At 36.6% G+C, this 16,149-nt stretch overlaps 1 protein-coding gene across 2 annotated transcripts in view; it reads left to right on the forward strand.

Moving 5' to 3' along the window:
* The window catches only part of LOC111866307, a 25,987-nt gene that overhangs the window by 4,510 nt on the left and 5,328 nt on the right, over nt 1-16,149 (forward strand). For both annotated transcript variants that reach the window (XM_023855133.2, XM_023855134.1), the window contains 3 exons: nt 2,322-2,435; nt 7,678-7,843; nt 14,614-14,748. In XM_023855133.2, the coding sequence (XP_023710901.1) occupies nt 2,322-2,435; nt 7,678-7,843; nt 14,614-14,748 (415 nt within the window). The remainder of the gene's footprint in view (nt 1-2,321; nt 2,436-7,677; nt 7,844-14,613; nt 14,749-16,149) is intronic.

The following is a 16,149-nucleotide window of genomic DNA, read 5'->3' on the forward strand; positions in this document are numbered from 1 at the left end:
GAATGCAGTTAACAACCTGCCGCGTCCTCTTGCACTATTCACGCAGTCCCACCCCACACCCTTGTTTTCGCATAAAACCCACGCTCCTCTTGCAGCCCGCGGTCGTATTCTTCCAGGACAGTCACTTCAGCAAGTAGAGAAAGTGAGGGTGGGCAGACACATCGAACTTTCCCACGATATCAGAGAAATTCAGGAATGAAAATGACGTTACATATGAGGTTGATGCATTTGTGCATGTCGTACTAAGCAAGGTATGAAAACAGTTGCTTTATGAGGAATTAGTTCGTACCATTGAATATTTGACGCTATAGACAAGGTGTCGCAGAAACCGATGTTGCTATAACCAAGTTTTACTGTATCTATTTTCAAAGGGACCATTTCCACATCCTAGGTTTGTTACTTGTATGGATATATGGACTTCGCAGACAAGCGGTGGCCACTTGGTCAGTATAGTTCACGTGAAGACTACAGGCCACGGAGTTGTTGTTGTTGTTGTTGTTGTTGTTGTTGTTGTTGTGTTTTTTTTTTTTTTTTTTTTTTTTTTTTTTTTTTTTTTTTTTTTTTTTTTTTTTTTTTTTTTTTTTTTTTTTTTTTTTTTTTTTTTTTTTTTTTTTTTTTTTTTTTTTTTTTTTTTTTTTTTTTTTTTTTTTTTTTTTTTTTTTTTTTTTTTTTTTTTTTTTTTTTTTTTTTTTTTTTTTTTTTTTTTTTTTTTTTTTTTTTTTTTTTTTTTTTTTTTTTTTTTTTTTTTTTTTTTTTTTTTTTTTTTTTTTTTTTTTTTTTTTTTTTTTTTTTTTTTTTTTTTTTTTTTTTTTTTTTTTTTTTTTTTTTTTTTTTTTTTTTTTTTTTTTTTTTTTTTTTTTTTTTTTTTTTTTTTTTTTTTTTTTTTTTTTTTTTTTTTTTTTTTTTTTTTTTTTTTTTTTTTTTTTTTTTTTTTTTTTTTTTTTTTTTTTTTTTTTTTTTTTTTTTTTTTTTTTTTTTTTTTTTTTTTTTTTTTTTTTTTTTTTTTTTTTTTTTTTTTTTTTTTTTTTTTTTTTTTTTTTTTTTTTTTTTTTTTTTTTTTTTTTTTTTTTTTTTTTTTTTTTTTTTTTTTTTTTTTTTTTTTTTTTTTTTTTTTTTTTTTTTTTTTTTTTTTTTTTTTTTTTTTTTTTTTTTTTTTTTTTTTTTTTTTTTTTTTTTTTTTTTTTTTTTTTTTTTTTTTTTTTTTTTTTTTTTTTTTTTTTTTTTTTTTTTTTTTTTTTTTTTTTTTTTTTTTTTTTTTTTTTTTTTTTTTTTTTTTTTTTTTTTTTTTTTTTTTTTTTTTTTTTTTTTTTTTTTTTTTTTTTTTTTTTTTTTTTTTTTTTTTTTTTTTTTTTTTTTTTTTTTTTTTTTTTTTTTTTTTTTTTTTTTTTTTTTCTCTTACTTGTAGTTATGATCTGTAAGTGGTCAGTAAATCCAAACCCTGTCTGTAGTCACTCATACACATGACAGTGCATTCATGATCTACACAACAGCAGTTGATACAAGCAATTATACAATGCATGGTTTTGTAGCTCCTGTGTTGGGGAAAACATGAATTATGTAAGATTTGAGGCTTTCACGGCAGTGACTATGAAGAAAGCAGTCTTCTGGGATTGTGCCAAATCCCAGAAGACTGCTTTCTTCAAAACATGAATTGTTGCACATGCTGGTAGTGACCAAGGCTTTCTGCCAAATGCATATATCCATTTCATGTTACACCAAAGCATGGGAAATTGTCACAGTTATATTAATTGAAAAACAGCAAAAAATGGCTGAATGAAATATAATCCCAAATATCCTTCCATAAAGTGTTTTATCATAGCCAGTGCTTTGTCTGTAATACAAGTTTTCTGTTAGATATAATGACAACATTGCTACATGAGCTGAGTGTTCCTAATGTAGAACAGACTGCAAACTGTATTTGTTCCAGTTACTATATATATATATTTTTTTTTTGCATCCTGTTCCGTGAGTACAACTAATAAAACAAATTCCACCGTCAGCACAACTATAATTTATTAACTTATGTTTCACTACAATTTTTGACCCTTATAGGGTCATCCAGAGGTGTTGTGATTTACACATTTTCATTATTGAATAGTAAAGCATGTATTCATATTTATGTACATAGGCTTCATCAGCAGGAGAGTATGACTATGCATTCAGGTATCTGTATTCATTATGTTTGCAGTGAAGATATTCTGTAAATGATATGAAAACTGAATATGTATGTAAATTATAAATATTGTGTGTTGAAGATCTTCCAGTATCTCTAATTTTTGTGATGATAATTTGTATGTATCTTTTCATTCAATGTGTAACAGACGTCATCCCTATTGAGCAATGAAGAATACAGTCTAGTTACAATAGGAGGTGCATCAGAACTTGAGAATCTTACAGAAGAGGAGGAAATTTGGATGATACAGTGTCCAATTTCTGTAAGTACATGGCTATGTGTACTGTATTTCGGTTTATAGTAATTTAAATAGAATTTGTTGAACTGCAGTCTTGATACAGAGTGTTAGAACTATATATGAATTTCGAAAATAGAGAATTTTTTTTTGCACTGGGAGGCGGGGGGCTGGCTGTCAGAGTACACTTCATAGCCACAGCTGTGAGAACTTCAAATTCTAGGTGATTAAGATGACTTGTTTAACCCTCTATGAGTGAGGAAGAATGTGAATGGAGGATGTCGTGGCTTGGTCTGGTTTCCACTAGAAGAGAAATCAGAAAGCTTGGTATACTAGGGAACATTCATGATATCATAACTAATGTGCATGATAAGCTAGTCATCTGCCATTTCTTGCCAAGAGTTCTGTTGTACAAGTAGAATGTATATTGTTGGCTTTTTATGTGCTATCTCTAGTCATTTTTGTTGTCAGCTAGCTCTTAAGCTGAGCATCCACACTCCTCAAATTGGGCCAACCCATAATGTATAATTGTTATTCACAGAAGCACTGTCTAGAAAGTACACTGTGCATTACAGGCAGAGCTTCAATTTGTCTTCAATTCTGGACCATCCAGTAATATTCAAGAATACCAGAAAATTACCTACATTGAAGGTTGACCCTGGGGGATGGGATTTTTATGCTTTAAATCAAGAAAGTTGAAATTTGAACAGAAAGTTGCAATTTAGTGTTCCCATCAAATATCTGCCTTAATCTTAAAAAGAATGAAGAAATATACTTTACAAAATAATTAAAAAATAAATAAAAACAGAAGGGAAACTTCTAATTAAAATAACCTCACAGATTGACATAAATATAACCGAACTGAAGAAATCTAAGAGGTAGAGGCGGGGAATGTATAAAAGAAAGAGAATAAATCCTGTGAGCAAGTGCAAACATGTCCTCATTATGTAGTTGAAGCTGGAAAGAACAAAATTTTATGAAAGGTAAGTTTTTCCTGTGATTGTAGTGAGGACAATATGAAGCACAACTGCAAAAAGCAAAATGCATACTTATGAACATACCTTGACTATATAGTGTGTGTATTTTTCTTTCGGGGGGTGGGGGGCAGTAATCCGAGAGAGGCTTTTACTTTGTTGAGCATGTCTCTTGAATGAACAGCTACTCCCTTTTTGTCTCAAGAAGTCAAATCAGGCTGGCATAGTATTATCACATATGAAGTGTTTGTGTGACTGATAATAACGGGTTCTAGAGTAAATGAATAGATCTATTGGACACTCACAAGTTGTAATTACAGATAATTACAACACCCTAAAGATTACTATAACTATAACACATAAAATAAAGTCTTCAACGTCTGCTTACTAATCATTGCTTGGTAACAAATTTTATTTGGTTAACACTTCAGCTATGGAACTGCCTTGATTGATGTCTGTCTCTCATGAATCCACTGCCTTTTATAACTGTCACACAGCCCTCATAGATGTCATCATGTCATACACTTCCTCTCTTCTCTGTTTCAGCCGTTGCCAAAAAACATGCCTCAATTTTGGAGCGAGGCTTTGATTCCCCCAAGCCTGTTCATTGTCGTGAAACATGTTTTAACACTCAGTTGTCTAGCAATGGATTATCTCATCACAGTATATTTTGATACAACACTAATGTTGTCAAGCAGCTTCCTCTCAAAATGTAGGCACAGATGTGTTTCCGCATCTTTGTTTTTCATGTCTTTCTGCAGCATCACACATGTCTTCAGTGCTGAGTCTTGATGTGAGAACATAATCATCACAAATGACAAAGTCAGAGTAACCAATCTTGGAAAATGGTTTCCTCCAGTCATCCTCATCTTCATCTTCTGTGGGCATGTATGTTGTAGTGAACCCTGCCTTTGTAAAGCAGTTAATAGTTACTGCCAAACTTACTGCATTCCTGGTGGCCACCATTATGTCTGTAGCCTGAACAACATTAAGTCTTGAGTTCTCTCTTCCTCTCATTGGCAGTAATAGCTTTCTGAAATACTGACCTCCTTCAGACAGTGTATCACACACAGATCAAGGCAGTAGAGTCTACACATACAATTTGCAGGGAGATATACATCCCCTACGTTTCTTTAAAAAGTTCTGTCTGGTGAGTGGGCAGGGTACTTAACAAAGAGCAGAACTTTTCTGTTTGATGATCCCATCCTGGCATCAAATTGACGAAGAAAATTGAGAAAAATATTTGTTGTCATCCATGCATTAGAATTATTTGTGTACTTGCATGTGTAAAGTTGTCCCTGTGCTTAATTTGTCAAGCATAAGGCCATGAAGATATTTGGGGGAGTGGAGGTTATAGCTCCACCATTCTTCACCTCAGTTCTAGATGGAGTTGAGTGGTCTGCTTCACACTCCTTCCACTTTATCCCAGGGAAAGAACCCCTAGTACCCATTGGTTAGGAGTCTAGGCTGGCTTGTGGAGAAGAGAAAATTCTTGCGTTGCTGAGAATTGAACCCAGGCCATCCAACCTGTAGCCTGTTTCTATACTGGCTGAGCTGTCATGCCTCCAGTGTACTTGCATTGGATAGTGGATATGTTTTTTAAATACCTAGGTGTCACAGACTTTTCAGTCTAAAGTGGTGCCAGCTTCTCTGTTACCTTGGCATTGCAGCACATCAGTACTTTCAGACATCATTCTGTCTCACAATTTCTTTTCACCTGGCAGTCTTCTTCTCTTATATTAAGACTCTTGTCTGGCATCAGAGAATAAAATAGTGAGTTTCATCTGCAGTCCTAATGTCTTCCAACATTCCCACTTTCTCCACTCACACCACTCTATATCCCACATCATGCCTCAATGTGAACCTGAGAAGCCATTGTCTGCATCAAGGCAAAGTTGAATTTCATTTTCCTTCTAAATGGTAGGTCCATTAATAGGAACATTTTCTGAACACATCTGTTGGAACCATGTCAGCAGAATATTTTCCAATTCATGATAAGCTCCTAGCTTCATATTCTTTCTATTCTAGGCCCTTACACCACACTTAAATTATACATCTTCGTTTTTCTCTTCTGAAACCATGATTTTGCTCAACATAGATGGAGGAAGCCCAAGGTGGTTTGCCATTTCAGTGCCTGAAACATTCAGATGGGCTTCTGCTTCACCAGTCATATTCTATTTGTCACTTATTGTTAGCTTCTTCATTGTATTCACAATCACTAATTCAGTTTTAATAGTTGCTGAACAATGCACAGAAATTACACACATGCATACATAAGTATGAGATATATTCTTATGCAGTTAGAGGTAAATAGACTGATGTTAAACAGATTTGTAGACTTGTACTGCAGGCAATACATGGCATACATATTTTAACACAGCTTTGAAGAGTTTGTAGTATATGCAGCATGACATGGCCCCTTCCTGCAAGTTGCTAAAAGTCAGTGAACATCCACATGTATCTAAATTTTGAGGTTTTCACAGCGATGACTATGAAGAAAGTCGTCTTCTGGGTTTAGGCACCGTGTATTCTTCGTTTTGGCCAAAACGAAGAATACACGGTGCCTAAACCCAGAAGACGACTTTCTTCATCCACATGTATCGTTCGCTACCCAACCAGCCAATGCAGAAGCAAACCTTGACCAAACAGCATGCATAAACCAGAGATGGGCAAATGGTGGCTCCGAAGTTTAGTGAAAACAGTAAATCAGGATATTGACTTCATGTAAAGACTAATACTTGTCCACTAAATGCATGTGTGAGGCCTTTTCCAGGACCCCAAAAAGTAAACATTAAATGTGGAGAAACCAAAAATTGGGATTCCCTTGTATATTCCTAAATAGTACATATTTTTATAGCATCTTATGGATTGTTCTTTGTTATACACTTTGTCGTCGACTTACGGCCGGCCACACTTATGACCACAAAAAAAAATGAAAAATAAAAGATGATTAAAATGTAAAAGTTTTTAAAAATAAATTATAAAGGTGATAAAAAGATTAGAAAGGTTAAAAAATACTGTTAATAAATATATGGCTGACATACGACCTGTTAGTCAGAATGGAAGTCGGTCGTAAGGTGACGACCAAGTGTATTCTGTTCCTTCAAGTAGAAAAATCACTTTGAGGTAACCACCCTATTCAGAAATGTATTTAAATGATTTTTTACCTAGCTCCACAAAAGAAAGTTCTGGGGCATCAAATCCGGTGGTCTTGGATAATTTAAATAAAGTTAATTTGACGGGAATACCTGTGCCTCGTATTGCATAAATTCTCCTGATGTGAGTAATGAGATATATATATTGCTTTGTTTCATTCTGGTCCGTCACACTAACAATTACAAAGACAAAACAACTCCGTCCAGTGTGACTATTTAAGTTTTACTACTTGAAAAGTTAGCACCCTTACATGTTTCGATCCTTACAGATCATCTTCAGAAGGAACATCAATACTTATTTGGAAACTACTATCACAATAGGCATTCTGAGTGCTAAATTGCATACACAGACAATGCCTGGTATATACAGTATACACAAAATCCAATTTTTCACAATCACAGCAGTTTTCCTGGTATTAAAGTTTTTAAAACTTTGTTGTTTAAGTTAAAATTTATAAACCAGGTAGGTCCCTGTGACTTCTCCTATGGTCTTTCTTGAAGGGTGCTGGATGGAGTTGTTTAGTCTTTGTTATATATATTGCTGTTTGGTAATTAGTCACTTGTGTAAGTTAATGCTAACGGTGAACATGTTGAACCTCTGCAATCTCGGTGTAGGGATTTAAAAATCCTACTACTACAGTGTTGACAGCCATATTTAAGCTTGACAGTTATAATATTTGTATTGCAAATAGTGCTACTATGTCTGCTGGGATCTCTGGGCCTGTGTGTGGGCATTCATAATAGTCCAGCACATGGTTGATAAAGGTTAACAAGCGGTCTGTTGGTTTAGGCAGTGTGCTGCAAGCTGGAAGGTCATGAGTTCGAATCCCGATGAGGTATTTGGATTTTTCAGTTGACCTCATTCTTCCAGCCACCTTGTGGCCCAGCCTCTGACAGAGATGAGTACCAGGAATCTTCCTGGGGGTAAAGGACACCCTATGCATTAGGTTTACAGCCTCACCGCTATCTGTGAGCTGATTGTCTATTAAATGTAGGAGCCTTAATATCTCACAACCCTATGTGCCTTCATGGTCTGTTAGAGGGATAGCTTTACCTTACCTTTACCCAAACTGTGTGTTTTTGTTTGTAATTTATTTTTTACAATTCAGACTTTCCAACTGATAAAACATTTTCTTTCAGATAAATCCCCAGGATTTACAAAATGAAGAATTGGTTTTTGGTGGAAAGTCAGACTTCACACTCCAACTCGGGGATGGAGAGAAATATGAAACAGCATGCTATGTTGACAGGAAGAAGCCTGTGCCATGCTTGCTGCCAGGCAGAAAGAAAGGCTCCTTCAAAGCAAGTGAGTTCACATAGTTGTAAATCTTTTGTATGTCTTCCTCCCTGTTAGTCATAAGACTGCTTATCCTTTTCCTTGACATACTCTGTCAAAACAAGTGAGTTCATATGTCTTATAAGCTTGTGCATATCGTCTTGTCAGTCTCATATTGTTATGGGATTGGTTATCTTCGCCTTTTTCTTGATATGCATGCTCTGTCAAAGCAAGTGAGTTCACGTGTGTCTTAGAAATCTGGGCTAGATATTGTGTTTGTCTCGTATTATGTTTTTATGGTATTGATTATCCTTATCTTTTCCTTGACATACTTGCTCTAGTAAAATTGGTGAATTCATATATCTTATAATGCTATGCCCATCTTTCTGTCCATCTGATGTAGTTATGAGGTCAGTATATCTGTCTTTGTATGTCTCATGCTGTTGTGAAATTATTTGTCTTTACCTTTTTGTTGACACACACTGGCAAAGTAAGTCTAATGATCTGATGAATGTCTGTGTGTCTGTCTAATATTGTTATATTCTTATGAGATTGGGCATGAAGGGCGGTTGTATCCTTTTCATATACTACTTGTACAAGGACTACAGCCAGAGCACAACAATCTTTGCCTCTAATTTTGTTGATGGCCTCTACACAAAATTGTAGATGAACTGACTCTTTGTGCTGTATATTGTTAACTGATGAGACAGCGTTCACATGGGGCTGAGTAAACAGTCTCTCCAACTTGCATCGATGGGCAGTGGGGAATTCTCATGCTGCTCAGTGCCCTTCATTTCACCAAAGATTTGGGCTGTAATCATGAATGATTACATAATTTGACAGTTGGAATTCAGTAGGCTTATTTCTTTGAAAGAACACATCCTATATATTGGAAAGTGCACAGTTGGTTGAACAGCCATTTTCTGGACACACAAATTGGCCACAGGGGTTCTGTCACATTCTTCTGTTTTGAACTCACATTGGTTTATTCTTATGGGCATGCATCAAAGGAAATATATACGCTGTGGAACTAAAAGGTTGTGCCGACTCATTAGTTAGATCCTGGTAGCTGTGACAGATATTACAGGCCAACCTAAGTAGCTATTTCTCATCAAGAGCTGCATTTGAGTCACCCTCTTTTTTTTTTAATTCACTTAGTGGGGGGTGGAGTCCAACTGGGTCCACTCAGCACAGCAGCCACGGATTGGCCTATTGTACCTGCCCCGGGTGATTATGGTGATGGAGAATTTGTTGGAATGAAGATTGGCAGGGGAAACCGAAGTACTCGGAGAAAACTTGCCCCAGCGCCTCTATGTCCACCACAAATCCCACTTGACCAGACCCAGGATCGAACCCGGGCCACTGCAGTGGGAAGCCAGCGACTAACCGCTTGAGCTATGGCATGGCCTTCACTCACCCTTAAGCATGCATATGAACTGAAGGAGGTAAAATTGAGCAGTTCTTATGGAGAAGTACATAGAACATTGTTTGCACTATAGGATTTGTGTTACCACTAAAAATTGTTGTTATATGTAATGTAGAACTGCAACTGCAAGAAGCTAATAACTTCAGGATCTTTGCTTCTCATTCATTGCACTTTAAAGCAATGAATAAAGGTGTTTAACTGAATGGAACAATAATTTATTTACATTTTCTGCATCTAATTATTTCCCCAACAACTTATAGACTTTGGCTATAGTCTATGTATTTGATTTGTTAATTACATAATGTCCTTGATATAGAAGACCTTTTAAGAATTCTCAGAATGTAATGCACATCAAATCAGACTTTTACAATATGGTAACACATTATGTAACCTTCATTGGCTGAAAAGGAATATACCATAATATGTAGTTGTAACTTATACACATTCACTTCCATCTTTAATGCACATCTATTCACATTTTCTCCTTAATTTAAAATAACATTCAAATCACAAGCAGCTGCTACATGTCTCAGCCTTATTTGTCCATCCTCAAACAACTGTTAACTTTTCTAAACTTCCACACTGCACTAGTTCTTAAGTCAAAGTATTGAGGCGTGTAGGGCCATTGCTAGACAGTGAATCTGTAAGCACACCAGCCATGAGGCCATGCATGCACTTGCCTCAAAACAGGCCTCAGACATAATGTTACTGTATCAACCAGCTGTCTGCAACAAAATCAGTAGGCTTCTCTCCAAACACAGCATTATGACAATTCCCATACCTGTGGAGAAAGACATCCATATGGACAGACCTATAAAGGAGAAGCTAGGCCTAAAAGTCGCTGGCATTTATTGTGTCTCATGTGAGTGCAGTAAAGTGTATGTTCGGCAGATGGGCAGAACCATTGAAACCAGGTGTAAGGGGCATATGAGACATGCCTGGACCAGTCAGGGTAATCAGCAATGGCAGAACATAGATTTGAAATGGGCCAGAACATCAGATTCAGCAGTACCACCATACTGAATATACTAATAGGCTACGTGGACCATTTAGTAAAGGAGGCCATTAAGGTCAAGCTGCACCCCAAAAACTTCAACAGGGATGAGGGATTTCAATCTCAATCGGTCATGGTGCCTGGTTACTAATGTAACAAACCAGTACTGAGATGGACCAATCTGGAGACAGGACCAAGACAAACTTATGACTCCGCCCAGTAGGACCCCATTGGCTCACGCTCAGTTCTTGTCATGAGGTTAATGTATATATAGATGATATCTATGTAACTGAACAGTTTGAATCTTATGTAACATCACACCCTTTTGATGGGGTCAGAAATGGTTTAGCTATTATTGTGTTCTGTGGGACTGGGAAGTCAGCTATGAGATCCCTCTAAAATTGGATACAAGAACCAAAGGTGTGGATCAACCAGAATGCTCTTAATTTTTTGTATCAACAAGAATCGCATTCTGGTACATTCCTGTCCAATTTGTTCACTAGATATTACTGAAAATCCCCAAGAATAGAACCCTTATTCAGCATCTATGTCCAAAAAGCTTTCCTAGGCTTTGAATAGATTTGTACTTGAGTCATCAACTTCTTAAGGGTAGTTTTGCTTTATTGTATCCCTCCTGAGGGTTGCAAAAATGTTGAAATGTTAATAGTTCTCTCCAGGTAACCATTCTAACCTTTTTGTTTTACAAAGTGCCGAGATGAGGCAGAAATATGTAAAGAATCTTAAATCCCCCACTTATCTCATCAGCCTTCTCATGTAGTCCACACCCCCTTAGCCTTGATATTTCATCAAGCTACTTTTATTAAAAAAATATTTTTGCAGTAATGATAATGGTATTACTACAGTAGTTACATACATTTTTGTGTTCTGCTTTTTCTGGTGTAATGTTGGACACAGTTAAGAAATTCAGTTTTGTGTGGTGAGCTTTAAACAAGAACTAACACACAACTCCACATTGCCTTATGAACATTGAACTTTGTCACAATATTGTATTTAAGCATCATATTGTGTGTAGAATATTTTATTTAGTTTCAGTCTCAGAATATGTATAATTCTTGGATGACTATACAGTTTCTATATTACGATATGTTTTGGCCATCATCAGGTACTATTTATACAGGTACTCTCAACTCTCTCTGTTATTCTCGCTCCGTTGGCCAATGTTCACAAATAGGGGACGATCATGTTGTTGTTTACTATATAGGTTTTTAGTTATAGATTTAAACAGATACTGTAAATTATAAAAAACCTTTGTTCTAGTATTCCAAAAGGTATGCATTTTTCACAGTATGAACATCTTTTAATCTTGCATCAGGCTTAAAATCCTTTATAGCTACCTTGGTTTTAATCAAGTTAAAGTAGATAATTTGAACTAGTTAAAATTAGACCAGTGCTGGTTAATTATTATTATTGTTATTGCAATTTTTATTACATTTTATTTATTTTATTTGGCCCTAGGTTCTGTGTAATGATCGTTTTTCTTGATGAGCAGGGTAGAGGAAGATGCAGCAAGAACAACACAAGAAAGCAAACAAGAAGAATACGCATATGTAACATAAATCCAGTATGTGACAAGAGAATACACGTACAGGTCCGGCAGGGAAACCTGATCATTTCTAAATTAGTATAATGGAGTCAGTTTTTATTTCTTTTACTTGTCATAATACATAACAATGTATGCCATTTTATGAGTATAACTGCCAGCTCATTTTGTCTTGAAAATCATGCCATCTCTTTGTATGCATTCTTGCAGCCTCATCTTGAAGATATTCATTGTGCTCTTACCATATGGGTGGGTACTGCCATGATTTCGTGTTCAGTCGTAACTTTCAGTTCATGAAGTGTACGTGGTCTGTTGATAAATACTTTCGCTTTGAGGTAACCCCGAAGGAAATAATTGCATACACTCAAGTCAGGTGACCTAGCAGGCCATGGAAGATCACCACGCTGAGAAATGACATGCCCAGGAAACATTTCTCACACAGCTACCATGGAAGCTGTCACAGTATGAGCTGTGGCCCCATGTTGTTGAAACATCATGGTTTGTTGATTAATTCCACATTTAACTTCTGGTGCACAGAAATTATACAACATGCAAACATAGTGACCAGAGTTTACTGTCACAGCATGTCCCTCCCCAAAGAAGTGTGGACCTATCACACCAGAGCTGCCCACACAGCACCAGGCTGTCACATGTTCAGAGTGAAGAGAGGGTTCATGAAGCTGTCATGGATTTGCTTCTGACCAATAATGGAAGTTCTGTTTGTTAACACACCCAGATAAGGGGAAGTGTGCCTCATCACTCATGCCGATGGCTGCATCATCTGCCACAATTTCAGGCATGTTTTGCGCAAAAGCAATGCAGTTCACTCAGTCGTGTTGATGCAACTCTTGCACAGCCATCATTTTGTATGGATTAAAATGCAAATCTAGGTGCAATATTTGTCTCACACTCTGATCTGAAATGCCTAATGCAATGGCATGCTTCGTTGCAGAACGACAGGGACTAGTCACTACAGCCCACCTAACCTCAACATTCTCAGGTGTTCAGGCAGTTGATCTGAAGTTTGTGATCCACAACAAAATTGTGTTCCTACTGGGAACTTTACTGTAATGATCCACATTAAAGCACACATGGAAATGTCATTGAATCAGGGGTAACAGAGTCCCCAGTTTTAAAAAACATCTAACGATGAAAGCACAGTGTTCTGCAGTCCACTGTTCCATGTCTACTGAAATGGCGTATTTTCAGCTGTTGAAGGTCAGTGAGCCCTCTCTTCCCACACAACCATCACCTGAACTAGTAAAGTAAAGGTATCCCTGTAACTGGCCATGGAGGTCCATAGGGTTATGAGACATTGAGGTTTCCACATTTTCTAGACAATTGGCTCATAGATGGTAGCATGGTTGTCAGCCCTATGTGCTGGCCGCCCTTTACCCCAAAGAATATTCCTGGTACTCATTTCTGTTAGAGGCTGTCAACCCCAGGGCCATAGTGTGGCTGGAAGGATTAGGTCAATTGAAAAAAATCAAAGTACCTCATCAGGACATAAACCCGCAACCTTCCGGCTTGTAGCATAGTGCCTCAACTAACTATGCTACCACATGCCCCTTCACCTGAACTAGTGCCAATTTAAAAATGTCAGGTTTCCCTGCCAGACCCTGTACCTACGAGAACCTAGTTTTACCATGTAGAAATCTATATGTGTGTGCGTGCGCCTTGTGTGATTGTTTTTCCATGAAAGTCAATGAAATCTGCACTGTTATGAACCACTGATCTGTCAGTATATCCCTCTGGTGCTCATTGTGCACAGTAATAGAAACAAGTACATTTGCTGGTCATGTCAAGCAGAGGGGCATGACTACGTATTGTTGGTAATATCTATTAAGTGTCTTCCATCGACAGTTGCACAATTTCAATGAAAATAACATGAAAATACTCAGTGGTGTAGAATCTTTAGTAATGTGGGGTGCCTCATTTTGTTTAAACCCTCGGGGCCCCCCTGCAAACCCATGTATTACAGATGTAGGTCAAGTTTGAGTACAGCCAGTCCATTGTGTGGAGTCTGTCTGTATAGTGTCTCCTTTATCACTATCAGTGCTTATGTCAAATGGAGAAATGTCTTCACCAGATAATTGTTTATTAGAATCAGTGTCTAGCATCAGTCCTTGTGCTGTGTCTTGTTCCTGAAGTTTCCACTTTGTATCCATCTTTATGTCTTATACTCAGAAGGAAGAAAACAATGAGTATTGCATGTCTACCGCTCTGAATGTAGAAACTGTGGTCTGTGGATAGTCTTGGTATGTGCTATGTACCTATTCATGGAATGTAAAAAGGAAAAAGAAAGTATTTTATGTCAGAGGTGAATGAAATTGAGCTGTGATGAGGTGTTGAGGTGTTGGAAGAAAGTACTGAAATTAAAATAGATGAAAGTTGACAGTTATAATATACTTCACTTGAGATGATGAGCTAGTCAACTGATGATCAGCTATAGCCCAACTTTGCACTGAGAACCAACACAGCATTGAATTTAATGAAAGAGAAACATTAATAACATCCAGATATATCTCCTTGCGTCATCAGGGAAGCCATTAAAATAATAGCACATTAACACAGTTTCAGCTGTGAAGATGGATAGAAACTAAGCAAAGATTGACTTCACCAGTTTTCCTTGAAACTTTTCTTCTTAACCACAGAACTCTTTCCAGTGGATAGCACTGTGCTATGCTGCTTGCCCTTCTACACAAACCAGCCCAACCCTTACTCAGGGTCATCCTAAAGATGGTGACTGAAGTGAGCACCAAAATGTTGGAATGGCTTGAATGCACAAAGAGGCTAAACATTTATGTAATTTCTTTCAGAAGTGTTGCAGCCTGAGGGTCTGATAGTTATCATGGAGAAGGTTGAAATTCCAGAACTGAAAATTACACTTCCAAAACAGAGCAACTTCCAGATTCCTAATGGGTTAACAGTACGTCATCCTCTTTTTGGGCAAGGTAATGTCATTACTTGTGACAGATAGTAGAACATTATGTATTTGTTGAAATCTTAATCAGTATAGTAATCAGTCATTTATTAGTTTTGTCCAGTCCCCTGTCACTTCCACATTTTTGGATCCAAAAATTCTCCTCAGCATTCTTTTCTGACATCCTCGATCTGTATTCTTCCCTTAGTTGAGAGACAAAGTTTTTTGTATTCACTTATTTTGCAACTACAAAATGAATATGACAACACTGTCCAGTGTGACAGTATATATTTATATAGTGCCTTTACATGTTTTGGTCAGTTGTGCTGTTGTACTCGTCTTAGTGGTAGTTGTAACTGCAAATAAGTTTAAATTTATTCATTCTGGTCCATCACACTAATTAATTATTATAAAACTAATATGACAACACCATCCAGTGTGACTCAGTATATATTTTTACAGTGCCTTTACATGTTTCGGTCAGTTGTGACCATCTTCAGAAGGCAATCACAACATGCTAAGGAACTACTATTACATAATTCATAATACAGTACATATGCTTAAACTTTTGTATACAACTTTGTTAAAGTTAAAAGATGTTTGAGTTAATATATTATTAATATTCTTAATATTTAAAATCTTGAACCGCTGAGGTTTGTGTCTTTGTGCCTCTTCTGTCAAACGGGAGATTGGGGTGTTTGTTATTTGCTGTCCTCTGAGGTCTGGGCAGCATTATTTCCTCCCCTTTTTTCTTTTTTGTATGGTTCATTAAGGATCTGCAATTATATTATGAGTATTTTTATATAAAGGTGTATGTACTTAATATTTATTTGAGTGCTGTCTTATGTATTCCTACCTGTGTTGTTGTCACGTTGTTTCTCCTCTCATTGTGTATTGAGGCACTGATTTGTGGTGTGTTGTGTGGGGTATTTGTATCCCTGCTCCCTTCCTGTCTTCCTTTTCTTACATGACTTTCCACGCTTGTCTGTTTGTGCCTAGATTTACCTTTTCCTTGCTGAAATGGAGATACGGGTGGATGGTGCTAATCTAAGCTTTTAACTACAAGGTGTGGCAATAAAGAAACCGGATTCATGCTCTAACCCTTTATTAAAAAAAAATCAGACAGTCGAAATGTTATCCCCTTCAATGTAGTCTCCTCCCCGATCCCTACACCGCTCCATGCGAATTTTCCACTGTTGGAAGCAGTGCTGCAGGTCATCTTGTGTTATGCTCTTCAAGAGTTGCGTCGCTTTTGCTTTCACTGCATCCACGGACTCGAACCTGGTCCCTTTCAGCGCAGACTTGATTTTTGGGAAGAGAAAAAAGTCGCACGGTGCTAGGTCCGGAGAATACGGTGGATGTTCCATCACTGGAATGTTGTTTTTTGCCAAATACCTCTTCACAGATAGCGCGTTGTGTGCTGGCGCGTTGT

Source organism: Cryptotermes secundus, unplaced genomic scaffold (genome assembly GCF_002891405.2).
Source record: "Cryptotermes secundus unplaced genomic scaffold, Csec_1.0 scaffold1413, whole genome shotgun sequence".
Taxonomy (NCBI): Eukaryota; Metazoa; Arthropoda; class Insecta; order Blattodea; family Kalotermitidae; genus Cryptotermes; species Cryptotermes secundus.